The 21,964-nt window shown below is 42.0% G+C and overlaps 1 protein-coding gene across 5 annotated transcripts; it reads left to right on the top strand.

Moving 5' to 3' along the window:
* The first annotated feature begins 150 nt into the window (after window positions 1–150).
* Window positions 151–21,601, top strand: katnip (katanin interacting protein). 5 transcript variants are annotated; one of them, XM_022212622.2, is made up of 29 exons: window positions 151–289; window positions 819–940; window positions 2,934–3,022; window positions 3,309–3,484; window positions 3,877–3,989; window positions 4,106–4,207; window positions 4,362–4,511; window positions 4,771–5,011; window positions 5,170–5,301; window positions 5,446–5,531; window positions 6,822–6,946; window positions 7,217–7,313; window positions 7,405–7,614; window positions 8,912–9,049; window positions 9,992–10,853; window positions 11,856–12,620; window positions 12,709–12,917; window positions 14,877–14,955; window positions 15,059–15,236; window positions 15,350–15,515; window positions 15,664–15,830; window positions 15,925–15,989; window positions 17,315–17,425; window positions 18,583–18,722; window positions 18,814–18,915; window positions 19,004–19,164; window positions 19,434–19,460; window positions 19,789–19,874; window positions 19,966–21,601. In XM_022212622.2, the coding sequence occupies exons 2-29, from the start codon at window positions 929–931 to the stop codon at window positions 20,022–20,024; spliced, it is 4,848 nt and encodes a 1,615-aa protein (XP_022068314.2). In that variant the 5' UTR covers window positions 151–289; window positions 819–928; the 3' UTR covers window positions 20,025–21,601. The 5 variants fall into 5 exon arrangements, with proteins under 5 accessions (XP_022068314.2, XP_022068310.2, XP_022068311.2 ...); XM_022212618.2 differs by having other exon boundaries at window positions 5,446–5,597; XM_022212619.2 differs by having other exon boundaries at window positions 155–289; window positions 822–940; window positions 5,446–5,597.
* The last annotated feature ends 363 nt before the right edge of the window (window positions 21,602–21,964 follow it).

The following is a 21,964-nucleotide window of genomic DNA, read 5'->3' as shown; positions in this document are numbered from 1 at the left end:
CGTTGAATATTTCCCTGCAGCATTTACACATTAATCCCTCACTTGAATAGGCATATAACAGTTTAGAGAACAGACTGTCCACGGTGTGTTCGTGGAGGGTTGCTGGATGGGGGAGCAGGAGGCAGGCAGCGGACCGGCGGGGGGCGTGGCTACCTCGGATGCTGCTCTTCCCATTGGTGGACAGCTATCCTGGTTACCAACCAACACAACGCATTGGGCACATGAGAAAACACAAAAAACTCGTTAATTTCAAAGCTAATGGCTAACAAAGTAGCGTTTCACACGGACTGTAAGTATTCTTTCCAATAGCTATCACAGCCGGAGTGAAGTGTCTTCTAGAATTTGAAAGTGACACCCAGTTTTTGCGTCTTTTTGTGTGTGAAATAGTTACATGCTAACGACTTAGCCTTCTCGGTTTGTTATTAGCGCCAGTGCTAGCCTACCTGAGCTGTATGCTACATGCTAACGTCAACCAATAACCTCGGGAGTTGAACAGCTAACTCTCAATAGCGCTAAAAATGACAGAAACAATATGCGTTAGCTTGCATGCAAGGTTAGCTTGTTAGCATTTAATGCAGTACAAATATGGCAAACGTTATCGTGCATGCCAATTCCCTGCAGGTTAACGGTATATTTAGCTGTTTAAAATGACTTGTAACCGGTTTAAACGCGGTATTTAACGTTAACGAGACGTCACGTATCAGGTATTTGTTCTGCTGAATCGTCCACCGGGTGTGGCGACATTTTTAACGAACTGCATTCAGTGTAATTTAGGTTTCATGTCACGGTTAACCTTGGGGTTCTCATGTGTCCCTCAGCAGGGGTGATCAAACACAGCACAGATTTCAGAGATTTATTTGAAGCAGGATCGGTCCTGGTCAAAAATATGGGATAGGGCCATGTGAACAGCATCATCTGCAGCCACACGATGGATAACGAGGTGAGGCTTTATGTAACGACTCATCTGCTCTGTCTGTAACCTCAGCTTTAAGTTCACATCTGATCATCTGTCATTTTACTTTACACACACACACACACACACACACACACACACACATATTCACAGGACATTAACTGCAATAATGCATGTCATATTTTACAGCAGTGACTGAGCAATCACTCTGTGCCTCTATAAATCTGTCACTAACAACTATTTTTCTGTTCTTCCTTCAAATTTCTTTGCCTCTCTTCTGCTCCTGACATTGACAGATGCTGTAGCCTAGTTGACTTGTAGAAACTGAGTAAGAGCTTTGTGATTTCTTTTCTTGTCTTGCATGATGACTTTTTAAAAATGGAATGGTATGAGCTGTAAGTGACTGTGTTATGCATGCAGACAACTGATGCTCCCTCCGAGACACACTTGCGTCTGATGTGCTTAATTCACCACGGCAGGCATTTTTAAGCTTGAAGCAGGCAGACATCTGGTGTTTTAGTGAGGAGGATTTCATTTTAGTGGATTCCAGGGGTCTATGAGCAAAGTGCATGTTAACAGGACTGGCTAAGGTGATATATGTAGTTTTACAGTTTAAAATAAGATGCTTTCAAATGCAAAATTTGTTAATCCATCACTCAACTATATGGCATCTTGAAGTATGGTTTGAATTTTTGATGTGTCACATGTGTAGTCAATGCCAGTTTCTTTGAAAAAGATTGCAGAATGTACTAGCTCTCTTCCAGTTATTTTTGCAATCGTCTAATGAGTACAGGATAGGACTGGTTTGTAAAGAAGAGACTGAAATTGACATGTAAGTGTTGGACTTACTCCACGGGGATCTTGGCCCATGCTGAGTCAGTAGAGTCCCTCAGTTTGTGCATATTTTTCAGCAGTGCCTCTTACTGTCATCCCTATTCTGCCAATTCATCTCAAAATTGAGAGTCTGCAGGCCTTTAGAGTTTAGAAGCCTTTGGAGATAAATATTTTTGTACTTCTGAAGTCACCAAGAGATAGTGTGTTATTCAGCAGCAGTAGTAGCAGTATAATGAATCCAAATATTATCAAAATTACAATATAAGCTTGTGCAATGTCCAAATCATAGGAGTTGTATTTCTTGGTAAATCAATCATTGTGGTGCTGTGGAGTTTCTTTGGCCTATAAACCATAGTCTTCAGACATAAGGAAAAGTGTTTCTTTGGTTCAAACAGTAGCCCAATTGGCATAATCATTTTTACTCTTTTCTCAGTTGTAAAGAAAAAAATACTATTCCCACTAAAATCGTGACTCATCGCAATTGCAGCATCTGTCATAATCATCACAGTATTATTATTTTTGCGTATTGTTCCGCCCTATTCAGCAGAGTTCAGTTGACAAGCTTATAAATTGTTGCCCCACGATACAGCTGTGTTTCACAGATAGTCAGCTTTGACAAAAAAATACTCCTATTTTTCCTGATGACGTGTTTCACCTAAAATCTGACAGTCGCTGAATGTTTTTTGATCTGATATTGTCCTTGAATCGTGAGGTGCTTTAACAGGCACATTTGGCGCAAAAGACCCTACCACACTGCAAGTTTGATTAATAGTATTTTGCTTATATGTTATGTACTTGACACATTATAGGCCCTGTAGGGAAGCTTTGATACACAAGACTGGAGGAGCAAACTGCTTGCATAAATGTTGTGATGCACAGAATAAAGTGGATATTGATTAAAGTCTGTGAATATGAATACCTGTGCTGGAATGAGGTATATTATGACCGTTTGCTTTCCTCAAACAGCTGATGCAGGCATTTCTGACTCTTCATTGTGTGTGTGTGTGTGTGTGTGTGTGTGTGTGTGTGTGTGTGTGTGTGTGTGTGTGTGTGTGTGTGTGTGTGTGTGTGTGTGTGTGTGTGTGTGTGTGTGTGTGTGTGTGTGTGTGTGTGTGTGTGTGTGTGTGTGTGTGTGTGTGTGTGTGTGTGTGTGTGTGTGTGTTTACTGATGCGTGTATTCTTGAAGGAGAACAAGACGTGCCAAGGAGAGAAGCTTGCTTCTGCTGTAGATGACACTCTGGATGAATATTTAATCGCCCTCCAGCACAAAAACAGGTGAAGTGTGAGCACAGGCTGCTGGGGAGAGACAGATTGGATTTCACAGGGGAGACACACAACTCCTCCATGACTTTCAGTGCTGCCTAATAGCAGCACTGATTGGTTTGGTTCCTTCCTTTGAGAGACAAGAATTTTGTGCTTGAAAGGTCGAAGCATGAAGGTTGGAATAGCTTGAGAATGTGGGATTTGTGTTATTTTGTGCATCTTAGATCCCTTCTCAATAGAGTTTATTCAATTTTGGTTATGTTTTCAAGAATAGTTATCACTTGTCTTTGCTCTTCAGGATCTTAAAGCGCCTTAAAGTCAAAGACCGCAGGGAGATTGAGCTGGAACAGCTTGAGCAAGGTTTTTCAATTTACCTTAACGGAGCCAATGCTGAAGCCAGTAGAAAACAGCCGAGGGGCTCCAAATGCAAAACTGTCTCCGCCCCACCTGCTTGGAGGCCTTCACAAACTGCAGGTACAGTGCTGCTGCACCGTTTATGTGACGACCTCATTATCTTTCACCTCTGTTGTGCAGGAGGAAGTATTGTTCTTAAGTATTCAGTCATGTTTACGCAGGAATCCGAGGTGCCATCTTTACCCTAGTTCTTGTTGCTTCTGTCATCCTTAGACCATATGGAATAGCAGCTAATAGCCACCACTCCTCAGCTGGTAGTTTGCGTGGCATGATCCCATGCCCAGTCCCAGTGAATAAATGATAGTGACAGTTGTAGCTGGCAGCCTGTTTTTCTCTTCTTCCTCTATGTGCTGTGGACCATCTGCGTATGTGGCTGTGTGTTCCTTCTCCTCTGAGGCAATGGTCTGCTGCACGCTGCTCATGTTCCTTTCTGTGCTGTGACTCATCGGCAGATGTCTGTCGAAGCGCCCACCAGTTAACTGAAGATAGTTGTAATCTGGAGCAGACTCACAAGAAGAGGAGCCAAACTGCCCCAGGAAAGGTCCAGAGGAAAGAATGGGTGAAGGTACAGGCTGTTAAGCATTTCATTTGATCCTTTAATGTTTGAATTTTCAACCAAAAATGACTGCACTTGTATTAAAGTACACATATTTGCATTTTCCTCTTCTGTAATGTATGCAGGGTCCTGTTAAAATTCCAACAAAGGATGGATCAAGTTTACAAATCTCCCCACAAAAGCGCTACTCTGAGGATTTTGAGCCCTATGAAAGTGTAGGCATGGAGGTACAGTGAAGACATAACAATGCCTACTAAGCCTGTGTGTGGGTGTTTTTTATTTTTAGGGGAGGGGCTGTGTGTCAGATGCAGCTGTCTGTACCACTTAGCATCTCTCTATCTCTGCCATTTCCCCTTTACTTAATCACCATGTTCCCTGCAGAGCTCCAGTCCACGCTCACCTCGTAGTCCTTGCTGCTCGAGGGACCCCTGCAAGGTGTCACGCTCCTTCAGCTCCAGGCCTGAGAGTCAGGGAAGCCACGCAAACCAGGAGCACAGCGAGAAGGTTCTTCTAAACCTCGAGGAAGTGAAGGTGAGCCGATTTTAAAAAAAAAAATTAAAAAATGCATGCGTTTTTTTGATGTCATCGGGTCAACGTGGCACGAGATGTAGTGAATGCTATAAATTTATTTCACTCTGCTGGGAGTGTGACAGTTCTCAGTGGTAGTCACACAAATCAAGGGGATGCCTAAGCTGTCAGCAGACTTGTGTGTCTGTTTGTGCTGCCGACTGCTGAGACTGATGGCTGTGTGCTTGAATGCGTGCATAAATGCTGACCTTTTGTAAACTAGGTTTTGCGTCGGAGCCTGGAGGTTAGCATGCGACGGAGCAGCCGCGACTCAGCGGGGGAGGAGTCAGATGAAGAGTGGATAGAGGAGCAGATTGAGAGGGAGGAGAGCACTGAAAGTCTGGATGAACTGGGGCTGCCTCTCCCCTCCTCCAAGTCGTCCTCCAACTCTCGGCCCAGCAGCTCCCATAGCCATTTCGACTCAGCTAACCTCATTGTTCTGGACTTTGGACCCTCACCTAAAGGTAGGTTAACATGCAGAGTTGTTATTGATTTTTAGGGTGAGTCAAGGCTGGTTCCATCTCCTCCCTATCTGCCTCATCAGCACTGACATCAGCATATGGGATGCAGATGAATAGATGTGTCGAATCCTGATTGAAAATAATTTTCTCCACTCTTTCAGGCCGTAAGATTGAACGTTCTCTGTCTGCAAAGAGGAAAGAAAGCATTGACGCCTTCATACCCACCAAGCCTATGTTGGTGAGAAGCAAAACATTAGATAGACCACCTTCACAAGAGAGCCGGGATGGTCAGAGTAAGTGTTTTACCTTTTTTGGAAAATGTACTTGATGCTCAATGTTTACGCTAAAAAAATGATTAAACTATTGGAGAAATGTTTCTGCAAGGGCTGGGTGGATGCATGTTTGTAGCTTTAAAAAACGTGTGCTTTTTGCTTAAGGACCGAGGAGTCGTGTGGAGAGACCCCTGTCAACAGCCAGAAAGGCTTCTGTTGAGGAGCGAGACCCAGAGGAGGTTGCGTGCCGGGTGCGCCAGGCCATACAGAGAGAAAATGAGCCCGTGCGGAGTGCTGAGCTCTTCAGTCGCAGCACAGTCTGTTTGACACGCACTTCACTTCTCACATTTTCACTTAACTCAGACCATTTGTTACAAGCAGAAAACACTTTTCTTTATGTTAGCAGCAGTTTCAATGTTTATCCAGAGCAATTTATGATGACAGTCTGGTACCTCTTTTCACAGCCCATCTGTAGCTCTGCACGTGTCCTGTGTCGGCTCTTGATTTTAATACAGTGATCCTTCTGAGAGGCGTCTGGCTGCAGACCTCCAGTGAGGACAGAAACTAATATGTAGATTTGCTCCCAGTTTTGTAGTGGTGCCGTCAGTTTGTGTAAATGTTCATTAGAATTCCTTAATGTCACATATTTAGTACAACTCTCTGTTGTGTGCAACGTATGCTAACGTATTTAGCGCTAGCTCATTAAGTTTTATAGTAGATTTGGCTTTTATCTCTGCACAGCTAATCAGCTGTTTATAACATTAGATATCAGCGTTACACAGAACCATTAGAAGCCTTTATACTTTGGCATCACGTGTTGCTGCTGCTGGTATATACTGTATTTTCAGTACCACAAGCACTACAGTGTATCTACTTTATTGTATTATAAACAGAGTCCTGCGAGTAATGACTCTTGCAAATATTTATGTATTTTTTATTTATGAATCCTAGTACAGTTCAAAATAGACTAGCAGCAGCAGTGATGATAAAAATAATATGCTAAGAATTTATTCTTAATAAACTGGTCCCAGGTGTATTTTCAGAGGCAATGAATGTCGAAAGTACATTATTGTAACCAACCATTGCTGCACTTTGTAACCTTTGACTTTACTTGTATGTAGCTAAAGTACAGGAAACCTGCAAGTTCTTTCTTTCTTTCTTCTAATTAATTTGAAATGTACTTGATCACAGTTAGTCTCAGTTTGTTAGACACTGCAGGTCAACTGTTGTATGAAAACTAAAGGTTCAGGCTAAGATGTGACTGCAGACAGAATGAATCAGTGGCGCTTCATTAAAATGATAGGACAGTATGTTGACAAAATGACCAAAATCAGTCACGTAACATTGTTCTAATTAATAAGATACTGAAAAACGCTTAATGCCATTGACAAAATCACATGTATTTTGGTGGCATTTCCTGTGCTCACATTGGAGCTCTGCAGCTGGACTGTCTTGATGTTTTTATGTGTTTGGCTCACACATGAAGCTTGTACCAGAGGGTTATTTGTCTGACTCTTTCATTTTGTCTCCTTTTGATCCAGGCCAGTGGTCACATCCAGGCCAGGGGACACCAGATGATGAATGGCTTAGTAACCCACAACACCCATGACAAGGATGAGAACAAAGTGTCTGTGGCCATGCAGAGAATCACACTCATGGGCCCCAGGTAAACTGGCATACACTGACCTTTAAACATACATCTATAATTTGTCTAATGAGGGGCAAAATGATACCTAGTGCCTGTTGTAATACTGTACACACTTCAGTGTTAAACTACATCTAATTGTGTTTGAAACTGATGATGTGTACACCCATGACCTTGAAGAATTATTTATTGGTGTAGCTATCACAGTACAGAGCCATTGCTCACTACTAATATGAAGGTCAGGGTCAACAGACAGCACAGATGAGCTGAGAATGTTATCCTTCTGTTCAGGCAACAACAGAAATTGCTGAAAGCCTTGGAGAAACTTGATGCTGGACCCAGCTACCACATTCCTCAGAGTGTCAAAACAGACTACAGCAAGCAGCTGGTGAGTACATGACACCGTCTCGCAGATCAGGCCGATTAATCCCGATACTGCTGGGTGTGATACTTATGAATGTCTGGTGTTGCTGTTGCAGAGAAGGCAGTCCTCAGCAGAGGTCACCCCTGCACTGTATGTTACCATGGAGATTCTGTCGAACTGGGGGAACAGTTTGCAGGTCGGGCTGACTGAGTTGCAGTTCTTCTGCCTCAGAAACAAGAAGTTGTACGTATCACCTCATGACCTAGACATCAGGAATGCTGACTACCCCGGGAATCTGGGGGCGCTTGTCAACGGAAAGGTGAAGGTGGGTTTATGCTGCCTCAGCATCTTAATTCAATGATACCTGCCAAACAAACTAAGTCTAAAATACATTTAATGTGCATCAACTGCTTGACTTGTTTTGGTAACATATTTTAATGCTTGTTTCATCTCATTTAAAATTAAAATAATACAGTAAACCCGTGTCATGGAAGGTGTTTTGACTTGTGAAAGCAGCTCTGCTCCACGCTAAAAAAAACAACTTTATTCTAGAAGTGTGAGCCAAAATAATATTCTAAAATAACGGAGAATAGCTATTTCACAAAAGCAGTAGTTTTTCCATAATAAAGTGCATTTTCCATCCCTACTATAACATCATGTGTATTTTGGGACTTTTTAATGTTTATTGAAGGATATTTACATCTGTAAATTTGTACATTTGTGATTGTACATTATTGTATGTCTCATTTCACAAACAAATCTGTGTAAAATTACAGCACCAACATGTTTTCTGTTAACTATCACTAATGGTATTAATTTTAAAAAAAACCATTTATAATATTGGACTCAAATCTTGCATCTTAATGTATTAAATAAAAAGGAAATATTTATGATTTATGATATATTCATGATATAGAATATGTTGTTCATTGGTCTTTTTTGTTCTTTTTCATTCCACATGTAAATTGACAGTTTATTTCTATTTAATATTTCTATTTTCTATTATTTTTATCCCTCGCCTCCACGAAGTGGAAAAGGGGGTTATAGGTTTGGCCTCCGTCCGTCCGTGCTTCCGTGCGTCCGTCCGACATGAAGGGGACAGCTTTTCTCGGAAACTATAACAGCTAGGATTACGAAATTTAGTGTGTAGCTTCACACCATGGACACCTTGATCGAGTTCGAAAATGAGACCTGTGTGATAATATTTAACAGAGTTATGGCCCTTTATCACTATTTTGGATATAGACTCATGGACATCACATGTAGCGGGGGATATTGATGACCATGTCGTCTTGTTGCTTTTTTATTTATACTTTCCTGCATTTAAAGCATACAGAAAAAATCATAAAGTAAAATAAATTCATTCACTTAAGTTACACTTTCTTTACAGTCCAGTAAGCCATGATGGCAAACAAGTATGTGCATTAACAAAACCCTGAAGCCAAAATACCTAAACAGCAGGAACTATCATTAATGCTAGTAATTAACCTGCTCTTAAATATCTTACTGCAGTGTCCAAGGCCAGTTACATAAAAATGTTTAGACTTGACATCTGTGAATTCACAACTTTACTTCCAAGGACTAAGTAATAGCTGATTGTTTCTATTTTCTTGGATTCACAGACCACCAAAGAGCGTCATATGTGGACGTGTCCGTTCCACCCTCCCATCCAGCTTTACTTTATCATCAGGAACACAGAGCGCTCCCCAGACTTTGGAATATCTTGCATTAAAATCTGGAACTACAACAGAAGCCTCAACGTATGTGTTTTTAAAAATATTTTTAAAATGTCAATACTAAGAAGAATAAGTGTGAAATTACATTTTGCTTAGCACAGGTGCAATCTGTTCTCCATGCTTTGATTTATCCCTCAGTGGAGTTCAGAGATTATTCATTCTGCTGTCTGCAGCTCACTGATGGATGGCGTACGCTTGTGCGCTGTCATTATAATAGTGGTTGACTATATTTGTGTGGTTACGTCAGGGGTGCGGTTATCTTTAAGCAGTGGTTGGCTGAGCTACCAGTCACTCTGTCCAAATGTGGAACAGTGAGAGATTAGCCCCAGAGGATTAGCGAAACGTGGGCTTCTGCCTCTCAGCTTTGCCGTTGTTCATAGAGGGGTACAAAGACCCCATCGTATCTTTTTCTAGTTTACTAAAACCGTCGGCAATGACTTGATGTTTGTCCTGGATGGTGAATAAGACATTAAACCTGTAAGGTAAGGAAAGATCTGTTGCTGGGACGTAGTTCCTAGGCTGAACTGGATTGATAGTGGTTTACTGCCTAGACGCTTGAGCAGATTTGACTTGTTATCTGTGATAGTACTAATTACAGCTAGCTTGGAGAGCTCTTGTAAGACAGAAGGAAATTGCTCAGTTTTGTGTATGTTTATTAAATTTCCCAGATACATTTTGTACACCTCATGCTCAGAGGACCTTTGCTTGAATTAGAAATATATATTTTGTTCTCTATACAAAACCATCATTTAAAAAATCTTTCTGTAATGTAGTCTGTGCCTTAGCACTTTATGTCTGATTTTACATCTTAACAAAAATGTTTGAGGTTTCTTTTGTGTAAATTTCAAATGTTAAAATCTTAATTATTGTGGCATAAATTGCTGCTGTAAGTCAAATGCTTTGCAAAATATCAGCATCACTATAAGTGCAGGATGCTAGTAAACAGAACCTCTGTTTGTTTTACAGGAGCTTGACATAGGTGCCCGTCACATAAAGCTGTACCTCAACAGCACATTGGTGTTTGAAGGCGAGCTGGAGAAGGGCTGTGGCAACCAAGTCTTTGACTACAGCACCACAGTTGATCTCCTGGATTTCCACCTCTCAGACTCCGTGTTTTCCAGCCCTGTGTCATCAGGACACAATCTACGGGGTGTCAGCCCCCATCGCTATGAGGACAGGAAGGGTGGAGAGGGCAGTAGCAGCACCCAGCGATACCAGAGTTCAAATACCCTGTCAGACACCGCAGGTCAGACTATGATAGACATGCAGGAAAAGTCACATGCACCACTACCACCCATCGCTCCTTCAGTGGGTGCTTCATCGTCCAGTCGTCGCTCCTCCACACAGAGAAACTCTTTTGACCTGTCCGCCTCAGAAGAGCCCCACTCCCTTAGGCAGCAGGTCGAGCAGCCGGCACCCATGGAGCACACAGTCACCACCCAGCCAGCTTCCTCACGGGTTGCACCCCAGTGGCTGCAGCCCCTGAACAGAGGCGCCCCAGAGGGCTGTGAGTCCAGCAGGGAGAGGCCCCGGTGGCTGGTTCCTCAGCAGTCTGCAGACCCCAAACCGCCATCATCTTCGTCATCTTCTATGCTCCCGGAGCTGCCATGTAACCCAGGCAGGGTGTGCAGAGGAGGGGAGAGGACGACAAATGGAGTTCAGTGGAAGGCTGACTCTTTAGACCTGAGCTGCGACCTGCTGGAGGAAATCGGGGAGCAAAAGCCAGAGAGACCCATCAGTGGACGCAGGAGCTCATTCAGAAACCCTGCAGTTAGTGCCAGGCAGACGGAGGAACAGCACCTCAGAGCTACATCACTGACAAACACAGGTAAGCACTGCTACTTCTTCGCAATGTTATAATACTGCAACAGTATTACTATTACAGTATTACTCTTACTATTACTATTTATTCTGATGGTTATTTTCCCGCTCTCTTCCACATAAAATATATCAGACTGCTAATAGGTTAGCACACCTCTAAATGTAATATTAGAACCTATTAAAATTGTATTACATCTATGCTTTAACTTTATCAGGAATCCTCAAAGAAGGAATCAAGAAGAAATACTACTAATATCATTGTAGTTGGATTCTTCTCCTGTGTTGCTGTTCGTTCAGCTTCAGTGAGTCATGTGGTTTAGACACCTAATAGGATAGCTTATGCAAGTGTCATGACAAAGGAAGTTCATTCATCAGAAATACAAAGATAGACTCCTTGCATTTTGGAGAATATGACACTGAGTGTGAATGTAAATTTGGTTTGTTCACCCTACTGTTTTTATTAGTTTGTTTTAAGACAGTCATCACATGACTGTGTGTTAATAGGGTGAAGCTGTAGCATTGTGGGATCATGTCACTGGATTTATTAAACAATGATAGAGCTATTACTCATATAACTGCATTTACTAGAATTCTTACTTGCACCTTAATGATCAGCCATGTCTATTATTCACACAGTTGCAGAAAGAATGTTTTCTGCAACTGATTAAATGTTATTTTTTTTGTCACTTCTCCATGTTGTTTCTGTACTTTCTGTACTTTATTTCAGGTGTTTTTTTCTTTTGTATTTTATCCTGTACTGTTAGTGCTATGTTGTCACTGGAACTACAATTTCCCTGAGGAACTCTCCAAAGGGATCAATAAAGATAGATCTATCTATCTATCTAGCTATCTAGCTATCTATCACAATATTTTACTTTGATACAAATATATATTTTTTGTCTTGTGTTCCATGTTTGGTGATGAATTTAAAGGCAGTTGCAATCATAAAAAATGTTCTCTTTCTTTATTTTGGTAATACTTGATAGTTTAATGTTTGTGTATTCTCCAGAGGAACCGTTGTCTTTGGTGAACACCAGCAGGAGGCAGTCCAGTTCTCGAGCCCAGCTGCACAGTCAGCAGGACGACACCCTCATGGAGTCCTGGGACTCTCTCACTAAGTTCAACCAGTGTCAGCGTGGACGCATCTCCAACATGGGCTTCGAAGGTGACATCTTCGATGAGTTCCTCCAGCGGCAGGGCCGTGGTCCACCCACAGTCCCAGTCAACCCCTCCACAGCCCCCAGGAGCCCACTGTCCTTGAACACTCAGGGGACACTGTGTGAAGGCGCTGATGACGATCCATCAATGGAGAGGGAAGATGAGTTTGAGATCCCGGTGCTGCCGCAGGGACAAAGGCTGGTAATCAACATCCTGTCTACTTGGGGTGATCGTCACTATGTGGGCCTCAATGGTCTGGAGGTGTTCAGCTCTAGTGGAGAGCCTCTTCGACCTGCTCACATCCTCGCCGACCCTCCAGACATCAACATTCTCCCAGCATATGGCAAAGATCCCCGTGTGGTCACCAACCTAATCGATGGCATTAATCGCACTCAGGATGACATGCATCTTTGGCTAGCCCCATTCACTCCTGGTCGAAGTCACACCATCTTCCTGGATTTTGGCACTCCCTGCCAGGTGGCCATGATCCGCATATGGAACTACAACAAGTCACGCATCCACTCATTCAGAGGTGTGAAAGAGGTGGAAATGATGCTGGATGGAAGGTGCATCTTCAGGGGAGAGATTGCCAAGGCCTCTGGGACCCTTTCTGGAGGTATTTCACCAGAACTACCTCACAAGGTTTGGTTCTCTGTTCTGCGTTACTTTTGTGTTTTGTTAAACTCAGTCTGTTGTCACTTCAGGGCTGGACCAGTTTGGGGACACCATCCTGTTCACCACTGACGATGAAATTCTGGAGGCCATGTCTCGCTATGATGAAACCTTCCTTAGTGAAGGTGATGGTCCTGAGAACTTGGTGTATGAGGAGGAGCTGCAGAGGCCACGCACCGCTGATGGAGAAGGGGAGGAAAGACCTTTCACACAGGCTGGTTTCAGAGAGGAAGACCTCACTGTAAGTATAACTCTTGTCATCAGTGAGGGAAAGTTTTCATGTTTTCAGTTTTTCTGTGTTTTCATCAACATCATGTCAAAGTCAAGGACTTGTAAATGTGCACTCCCCTCCATAAATATTGGAACAGTGAGGCCAATTCCTTTAGGTTGTTGCTAGAGGTACGGACCCGTACCCGTAGCCTGTGGACTACGGATACGGCACTTGCCATTTGCCAATCAGATACGCGAGATCTGGTCACGTGACTCCCGGTAGACGCTAGCGGTACGGACCCGTAGCATCGGTACTACAGGTACGGACCCTAAACCTGACCCTAACACTAACCCTAACCTTAACCTTTGCTTACCTTTCAACAGTTTGCAGTGGTTAGCAGCTTCTTGACTTGCGAGACTCGCGTACGGGTCCGTATCTATCTGGCAAATGGAAAGTGCTGTATCCGTAGCCCACAGGCTACGGGTACAGGTCCGTATCTGTAGACACTACCATTCCTTTATTGTTGCTGTAGACTGAAGACATTTGGGTTTGACGTCAAAAGATGAATATGAGACAAGAGATCAACATTTCAGCTTTTATTTCAACGCATTTACATCTGAATCTGATGCACAGCTTAGAAGATAGCATTATTTGAAATGGAACACCATTTTTTTAGGTGAGCCAAAGTGTTGGAACAGATAGACTTAAAGTGAATAAGACTTAATATTTAGTTGCAAATCCTTTGCTTGCAATAACAGCATCAAACCTGTGACCCAATGACATCACCAAACGTTTGCTTTCTTCTTTTGTGATGCTTTTCCAGGCTTTCACCGCAGCCTCTTTCCGTCGTTGTTTGTTTTGAAGGGGGGTTACACCCTTCAGTCTCCTCTTTAGCAGGTAAACTGCAGCTCTATAGGGTTGAAGTCTGGAGATTGACTTGGCCAATCTAAAATGTTCCACTTCTGGCCCCTGATTAACTCGTTTGTTGTCGACATTGTGTTTTGGGTCATAATATCTTGCTGCACGATGAAGGATCTACAATCAGTTTGGTTGCATCTTTCTTTAAATTGTCAGACAAAATGTTTCTGTAGACTTCTGAGTTCATTTTTCTGCTGCTGTCATGTGTTACACCATCAACTCGACTTCTGCTAACAGTAGATTGTGATACCCTCACTCCTGCCCTCTGGAGGGTGTTGCTGATGTCACTAACAGTAGTTTTAGGGTCTTTCTTTACAGCTCTCACAATGTTTCTGTCGTCAGCTGCTGCTGTGTTCCTTGGTCGTCTGTTACTTTGTACATCAGTGGTTTCTCTCTTCTTCAGGACATTCCAAATCATTGTACTGGCTATGGCCAATGTTTATGCAGTGACTCTAATTGACTTTCCATCTTCTCTCAGCTAAACAATTGCTTGTTTTTCTCACACAGACAGTTCTCTGGTTTTCATGTTGGTTACACCTCTAACTATAGATGCAGTCTGCAAATCTGAAACTGAACGTAGACATTAAGCGCTATTTATTGTTTGAATAATCAGTGTGACAAAATACACCTGCCAGTCACATGTTCCAATACTTCTGCTCACATTAAAAATGGGTGGGTTCAAACAAAAGGTGCTGTCTTCTCAGCTATGCATCAAATCCAGATGTAAATACCTGGAAATAAAAGCTGAAATGTTGATCTCTTGTCTCACATTCATTGTTTGATGTCAAAACCAAATATTTTCAGTCTACAGCAAAAATAAAGGAATTGGCCTCATTGTTCCAACACTTTGAGGAGTGTATTCTACTCCAGATTTTGACAGTGATAACTAGCCAAACAAAGCTCAGCCCGCTCAATCCATCGATTCTACAAGACATGTTGTATGATTTCTTTGTGAAACCCAGATGGTCACAGCATTACTGAGTTCAATGGTTATCAAGAGTAAATTAGCTACACCATCAGCAGCACAGTGTCATACAATTATCCCTTAAATGTGTCCTTGTGTCTTTTTAGCTGAAACTTCAACTCAACCCTACAGTGAGCCAATCTGAGGAGAGTTTGGACGTTATTCCTGGGATGTACACTGGAAAGTGTGAGTACAGCAGTCATGACCTCTCACAACATGTCAACTTCTCTTTTTTCTTTGTGTTTTAGATACTTTTGGATACTGCAGTAACTGTCTTCTTTCATCACAGGCCTTAGACTGGAACTGGTCTTGACTTGGGGCGACTCCCATTACATGGGCCTGACAGGACTGGAGGTGGTTGGGAAGGATGGAGAGAGTTTACCTTTAGACCTCAGTATGATGGCTGCTTCACCTAGAGACCTCAACGACCTTCCTGAGTACGGACATGACCTGCGCACACTTGATAAGTATGTCTGACGCTAAATGTAGTATTCCCTCTAATATCACAATCAAAACCCAGACTTGGATCGGATAAATACTGTGATTGGTGCTGTCCTATGTGTCTGCTTTCTTCAACCAGGCTCATTGACGGCCACAACATCACCACTGACGACCAGTACATGTGGCTGATTCCTTTCTCCTATGGAGAACCCCACATCTTGAACATTTCCTTCAGCAAGGCCCAAACCATCGCCGGTCTCCGCATCTGGAACTACAATAAGTCTCCTGAAGACTCTTACAGAGGGGTGAGGTGCTTTTCTGTTGGGCTCAAACCATATTTGTTGATGGTGGAATGTTTTTATAAAAATAGCTTTTATAAAAGCTATTATATAGCTTTACATTTAATATCTGTGTGCATCATATAAAATGTACAAATCTGTACATTTGGTTTAGGTGAAAGTGATCCATTTGTTCATGGATGATGTTGCCATCTCCCCAACGGAAGGATTCCTGATCAGGAAAGGACCAGGCAATTGTCACTTTGACTTTGCCCAGGAGATCCTCTTTGTCGACTTCCTTCAGACGCCCACTGATAGCAAGAGTCACGAAGATTATCACAGGTAGAAACCAGAGTTTGATTCACTGCATAAGTGGCTATTTCAAAAGAAAATTAAACAATCTTGCTAATTTGCAATTTTGTTGTTTGCAATTCAGAGGAAGCTCTAAGAAACAAGAACAAGCCAGCATGGACTATGAAGCTCCCATCATGCCTTGTGGATGTATCCTTTGATAAACTGATGAAGCACACATGTGGTTTACACAGCAGTGTGTTTTGGCCCCAACCGCATTATTAGTGATAAAGTAATGTTTGGACATTTGCAAATATGCGTATCAGATTTGAGGTCAGTAAACATCAAATTATTTGCATCAGTTGCTTTGGTAACAACACGGACATGCACACGCTCACTAACAGGTTTTTTTAAATACAGAAGCAAAACAACAGACTGGAGGGGATATAGAGATGTATCTGTTTCATTTCAGTGCACAGTAATATTAAGCAATAATGCAGATGGTTCCGAATACCAATCACTGATTTGGTTGTCACTGTGTCTGCAGCTATGTTTCATTTAACTGTATATGGGTAAGAGGGAAGCAATTCTGTGATTGGAGCACAACATCACCATCATATAGTTTTGGTGTCGTGACAAAAGGCTGCTCCATCGTTTATGCACAGTGTCACACTATTCAACAGTGATGGACATCGAGAATCATTTCCAGCTTGGAGCCAGTTCCAAAAGTATAACTGTAAAGGAATCATGAAGAAAATTAAATTGCAACAAAACACTTTACAAGGATGGGATTGGACTCTGCTATATTACAGCAAAGTATCTGTTGTTTCGATTTATTCGTAATAAGGAACTTTTCACACAATTCTGCTGTGAGGAGTGTTGGAGGATGTCACGGTAACAGGAACAGAGAATGTTTATTCCCTTTTTGTGACAGAACACACAGACCCTCGCTTACTATTATTCTCATTGACGCATCCTATGGCTCACTGAAGTAACTTTATTTACTCGAATAGCAACAATATCTGTGACTGCAATAATGTGCTCATACTCTGACATATCAGGAAAGTCTCATTTCCTACAACAAACCCACTGGTGTATGTTATCACTGCCCTCATAGGTGATGTGCAGTCAGGCTGTGGTTATGCTAACGTGACCTGTTCATAAACATGTAATTATATTAACACATAATTGAGTGTTTGTTTACCTTGATTTACAAAGATAGGCAGTGATGGAGGGGCTACTGAGATTCTTCACTTAATCAGAATGCTACACTGTAGAAGTCCTGGAGTGAAAATGTTACTTAAAGTAAATGTATGTTAGTATATTCAGAAAATATACTTTTGGTAGTAAAAGTATTCAACTCAATGCAGAAAGTTATTATTCTTGTTTGTTTTGTTTTATTCTTTAAAAAATGTCTGTGTAGAAATGAGTTTGGTGCATCCAGTCATATTTTTTATAACATTGTGACTTGTGTGATATGTGGCATGTGATGTAAAATGTTCTATGTTGTGTATTCTTTGACCTTCACCTGACAGTCATCTTTCAACTGCAGCTATTAACAACCTGGGGAGACCCGTACTACATCGGTCTCAATGGCCTTGAGTTTTACAACCAGAACCATGAGAGGATCAGTCTCAGTGATAACAGTATCCTTTCTAACGAGTCAGCCAGAATTCTTCACAGCCCTGCACTCTCTTCATTCACTGAAATATGCATTCTTTTGCCTTTCAAGTGATCATCTGTTTGGTTGGTTAACATGTTGGGTTGTAGATCTGTCAATATAGATTACTAAGTGTTAAAAATCACAAATTACTTTAGAGATTATCGTTTTCTGGTCTCACGCTAACACTAATCGAATGGAGAAGCTATAGAAACTGATTATAAAGACAAATATGTCGATCATTTCTGTCTGTCATGTCAGTGCCAACAAAAATGTTGCAAAAAGGCAAAGTGAAATGATATTCTTCATTTATTGACAGTTCTTAATAAAACTAATATTTAGTGTTTCCTCACCTAGTGCTGATTTCACACAATGTGCTCACTACTGACCACAGCATGTGAAAGAGACATTTCCTTTGCAGAATGTGTGATTCTAGAAAGTAAAGCCGAACTTAAAACTGTGAAAGCGGGCGATATTATTTTCTGCACAGCAGCCTTAGGGCTGTTCATTGTCAGCATAGTTAATAGCAACATACACTCAAAAATATAAACGCAACACTTTTGTTTTTGCTCCCATTTTTTATGAGATGAACTCAAAGATCTAAAACTTTTTCCACATACACCATATCACCATTTCTCTCAAATATTGTTCACAAATCTGTCTAAATCTGTGATAGTGAGCACTTCTCCTTTGCTGAGATAATCCATCCCACCTCACAGGTGTGCCATATCAAGATGCTGATTAGACACCATGATTAGTGCACAGGTGTGCCTTAGACTGCCCACAATAAAAGGCCAAGTGCACATTAAAATAAAGCACCTTTATTGTGTTAAATCAGAGATCCGCTCATGTTTATATTAACAGGTTCAAACAAGTTTACAACTTGAAGTTATTAGCAGGTAACAGATCAGTTCTGGTAAAAAGCTTTGCAGGTGCAGGTTTGCAGAACTGGACCTGTTCAAGACTCTGCTCCATAATATCTTTATGAGTTTCCATAGCTGCTACTAAGCCATTCCTATCCTAATGACATTTAGAAAAAAGTTGCATATAGTGAGTTAATGATGCTAAATGAATAGCAGCTGTTGTCAAGGTAATGTGTTAAGAACTTATGCTCTCATCAGTCCTCAACATTCTGTCCACCAGACATTGCAGCTTTTCCAGACAGTGTTAATGTGCTGGATAATGTGAGTGGTGATGTGAGGACTCCAGATAAATTAATAGATGGAGTCAACAGTACCCACGACGGAAGACACATGTGGTTAGCGCCGGTGCTACCTGGACTGGTGAGGAAGTGTGTGTGAGAGAGAAAGTTGACACAAGTGAGCCGATCGAATTCTGCAGTGGAATTGAGTGTCTCGTCCTGTTTCCTTGTAGGTGAACCGTGTGTACGTCATCTTTGACCAGCCAGTGACGGTGTCAATGATCAAGCTATGGAACTATTCAAAGACCCCTCAGAGAGGAGTGAAAGAGTTTGGGGTAAGCCGATCTTATTCTGCTGTGAGTTTGGCAGTCACTCTTTGTTTTACATGTGGATCTGAAGCTGCACGTCTCTCTGTGTGTACAGCTGCTGGTGGATGACCTCCTGGTGTATAACGGCATTTTGGACAGTGTGAGCCACGTGGCACGAGGCATCCTGCCAACCTGTGACCCTGTGGTGCCCTACCACACCATCCTGTTCACTGACAATGTCTACATTGCACACCGTGAGAGGAACACTGTCATCAGGTACCTCAGATTGTATAGATGCGGTCTTGAATGGCTGACTGCTGCAGGGCCAAATGCACACTGTCTTTGCAGTTAGCCTTATCTACAAAGTTAGGGGTCAAAGGCTGTTAGACGGAGAACTCGCGTGTGAAGAAACTGTGAATTTTTTCAAAAAAGTAGTTGATTTGTAGACAGTCCAATATAAAGAAATGGACTCATTGAAAAAGTAGGTTAGGTTAAACCTGACTGCCCAGTTGTTTTGAACAGAGTTGTACTCTTTTCCACTTCAGCCCTCGTGGCAGCAGACACCACCAACAGTGAGTAACTGAGCTCTGAAAGCCCCGTGTCAGCACCTCCCTGTGGTCAAACCCTGTATTGAAGATTCCTCCAGTGCCCTCAAACGTCCCTCAGCCATCCCACACCCTCCTTACCACACATTTAACTTGTGATTCCTCAGTCTCTCCTTTGTCCCCTTCTTTCTTCTTTGTTACCTCTCTAGCTCCATTCTGGGCCTTAAGGCCAGGACCTACTGGCTTCAAGCTTTATCAACCCTCCATTTTGTGTCTTGTTCCCTTTTTCAGTTTCCCACAGGCGCCACAGATGTACTTTAATCTGCTGTGTCTTCCTGTTCTTGCTGTTTTGCAGTAATTATGTGGAGGATCAGGATGTGAAGATGACCAATGAGAATCAGATAGTTCATCACAACAAGAAGAAGCAGACAGCAGATCCAGGTGATTCAAAGAAACAATGGGATGAATTATTGCAATGTGACTTTTAAACTAGTTTGAAAATATTCACTTTTACTGTTCTCCCTTGATCTAGCTCTCCGACCTAAAACCTGCATGACTGATGGTGGGAAACATGGAAAGAGGAGGTACTGAGTGACGAACTGACTGACACGGATTCAATGTTTATACAGAGAGAGCAGAACTGAGGGCGCGAACCTTTGGCTGATTGTTTCCTTCCACTTTTTGGTGTGAAGACCTCCTTCACAAAGAGTCCCAGAACAACTTTGATTAGTAATGACACCGTGTCTGTGGTTCACATGGTTTCACCCTGAGGAGGACTGAGCTCGTCCACTGGATGTGCGCACACTCCCACACAAACATCGACCCACAGGATTCCACTTTATGGTTGGATTATTCCCCTTTCCTTAGCTGTGAAAACACACCCGCAGATACATGTTTTCTTCGACGTGTACTGTACAGCTGCCCTGGTCGTCCCTCTCACAGTGCCAGGAGAAACCTGCAAGGCTGCATTTTTATCAGCCCTTTTATTGTGCCTAGTACTAAACACTATATCTGTGGCTGCTACTTGTGACTTTTGTGCTGCATATTCTAATGCTGCTTGTGGCGTGTTAATAAACAAAAAAAGGAAGAAAAAAAAGAAGCTCCTCGACCACTTGAACACACTCTCACATCAGGATGTGGTCGATGCAACATTTGTTAATGAATTTATTCACCGATGAGCCTGGAAGATCAGCTCTTGGCCTAATGAAAACTGACTAACACTCCCACCAGTGCACCAACCGATCGCTATGCTATGCAGTCACTAATTTATATCTATTCATTATTTATACATGTTTCAAAGTTAAATGGTTTTCCTCGGGGGAAGTGCTTTCAGAGAGGTTTTCACTTTCAGAACATTTATATCAATGGCTAACGTGATCATGGAAAAATTGCAGATTTTCGTGCATTTAAAGTCACGACTGAAGCTGTATAAAGCTTTGCGGTAACGTCTATTTGGCTTCGCAGATTTAGGTCGGTATGCGTTTTCAGCTTAGCACCAGGTCGAAAAAGCTCGTTTGCAATCCAAGTGACCTTTCTTGAAGTTGCTTTGTTCCTGAGGTAGATTCCTGGGGGCAAACACTTCTCGAGCAGTTTGAGTAATTTGACTGAAAACAGGAAACATTTTCCATTTTAGATTCTGAGTAGATAACGGGCAACTTCTAATATGCAAATACTTTAAACTTACCTCAAACTGAGAAGAATGGTATTTCAAAAGGGATAAATATGGTTCTACTCTCACTATAGTACTCGGTAGTTGGTGTTGTACTTTTCTTTCCTTGGATATTTACTGTACTAACTTGTTGCATGGGACAGTTTCCTCAACATTAGCAGTTCTTATCTTAAATACTTTTGTTTGGAGGAGTTTTTACTGCTTCATTGAGCCCCGGTATAAACTATTTCACACTCCTTACACTTGGGGAGTAATTGTATCTGAAATGCAGTTTTATGTATTTAATTTCAGGATGTCCAGCAGCGACAATAGTCTTTACTCTGTGCTGCAGTTCTGATCAGTGGGGTGGTGGCTATTGTTGTACGCGGGACATTTAGTGTTTTGAAATATTTAATTATTTTTCTAATCTTGATTAAATATGTATATTTGATGTAGGTTTATTTGAATGAATAAAATTAAAAAAAAAATATTTATCAATCAGTTTTGTGAAAAATGTCAACTGGTTTGTCTTTTTTTTTTTTAAGTTCTTTTTTTTTAGTGTCTAGATTGAGCAGCATGAAGGTGTGAGGAACGCAGAGCTGCTCTACAGATAAAACTGTCCCTTCCTTCTGTGCCACAGGTCTGTATGTTCACACTTCCACGTCCCCGCATGATCTCACATACTTCTGATGTGGCCAACAAAGAGTGTCTATTAATATTCTCTGTCGGGATGAACAGGACACCATCCATCCATCGATCAGCTGTGCCTGCTTTATCCAGTAGAGGGTTGTGGAGGGCTGAAACTTAACCTGAGGTACCCTGAGTAGGTCACCAGTTCATTATAAGGCCAAGAGACAACCATGCACGCTCACACTCACACTTA

Source organism: Acanthochromis polyacanthus, chromosome 19 (genome assembly GCF_021347895.1).
Source record: "Acanthochromis polyacanthus isolate Apoly-LR-REF ecotype Palm Island chromosome 19, KAUST_Apoly_ChrSc, whole genome shotgun sequence".
In the NCBI taxonomy this organism is placed as follows: Eukaryota; Metazoa; Chordata; class Actinopteri; family Pomacentridae; genus Acanthochromis; species Acanthochromis polyacanthus.
Note: the sequence above shows the minus strand (reverse complement) of the source record. Positions and strands in the feature narration are given on the sequence as shown.

Bases quoted from the DNA above. Each gene is read 5' to 3' on its own strand.
- katnip (XM_051939605.1), top strand. From the start codon at position 2,916: ATGCGTGTATTCTTGAAGGAGAACAAGACGTGCCAAGGAGAGAAGCTT. The intron at 5,012-5,169 runs GTAGGTTAACAT...CCACTCTTTCAG, and splicing joins CTTTGGACCCTCACCTAAAG to GCCGTAAGATTGAACGTTCT. The intron at 14,956-15,058 runs GTGAGTACAGCA...CTTTCATCACAG, and splicing joins TGGGATGTACACTGGAAAGT to GCCTTAGACTGGAACTGGTC.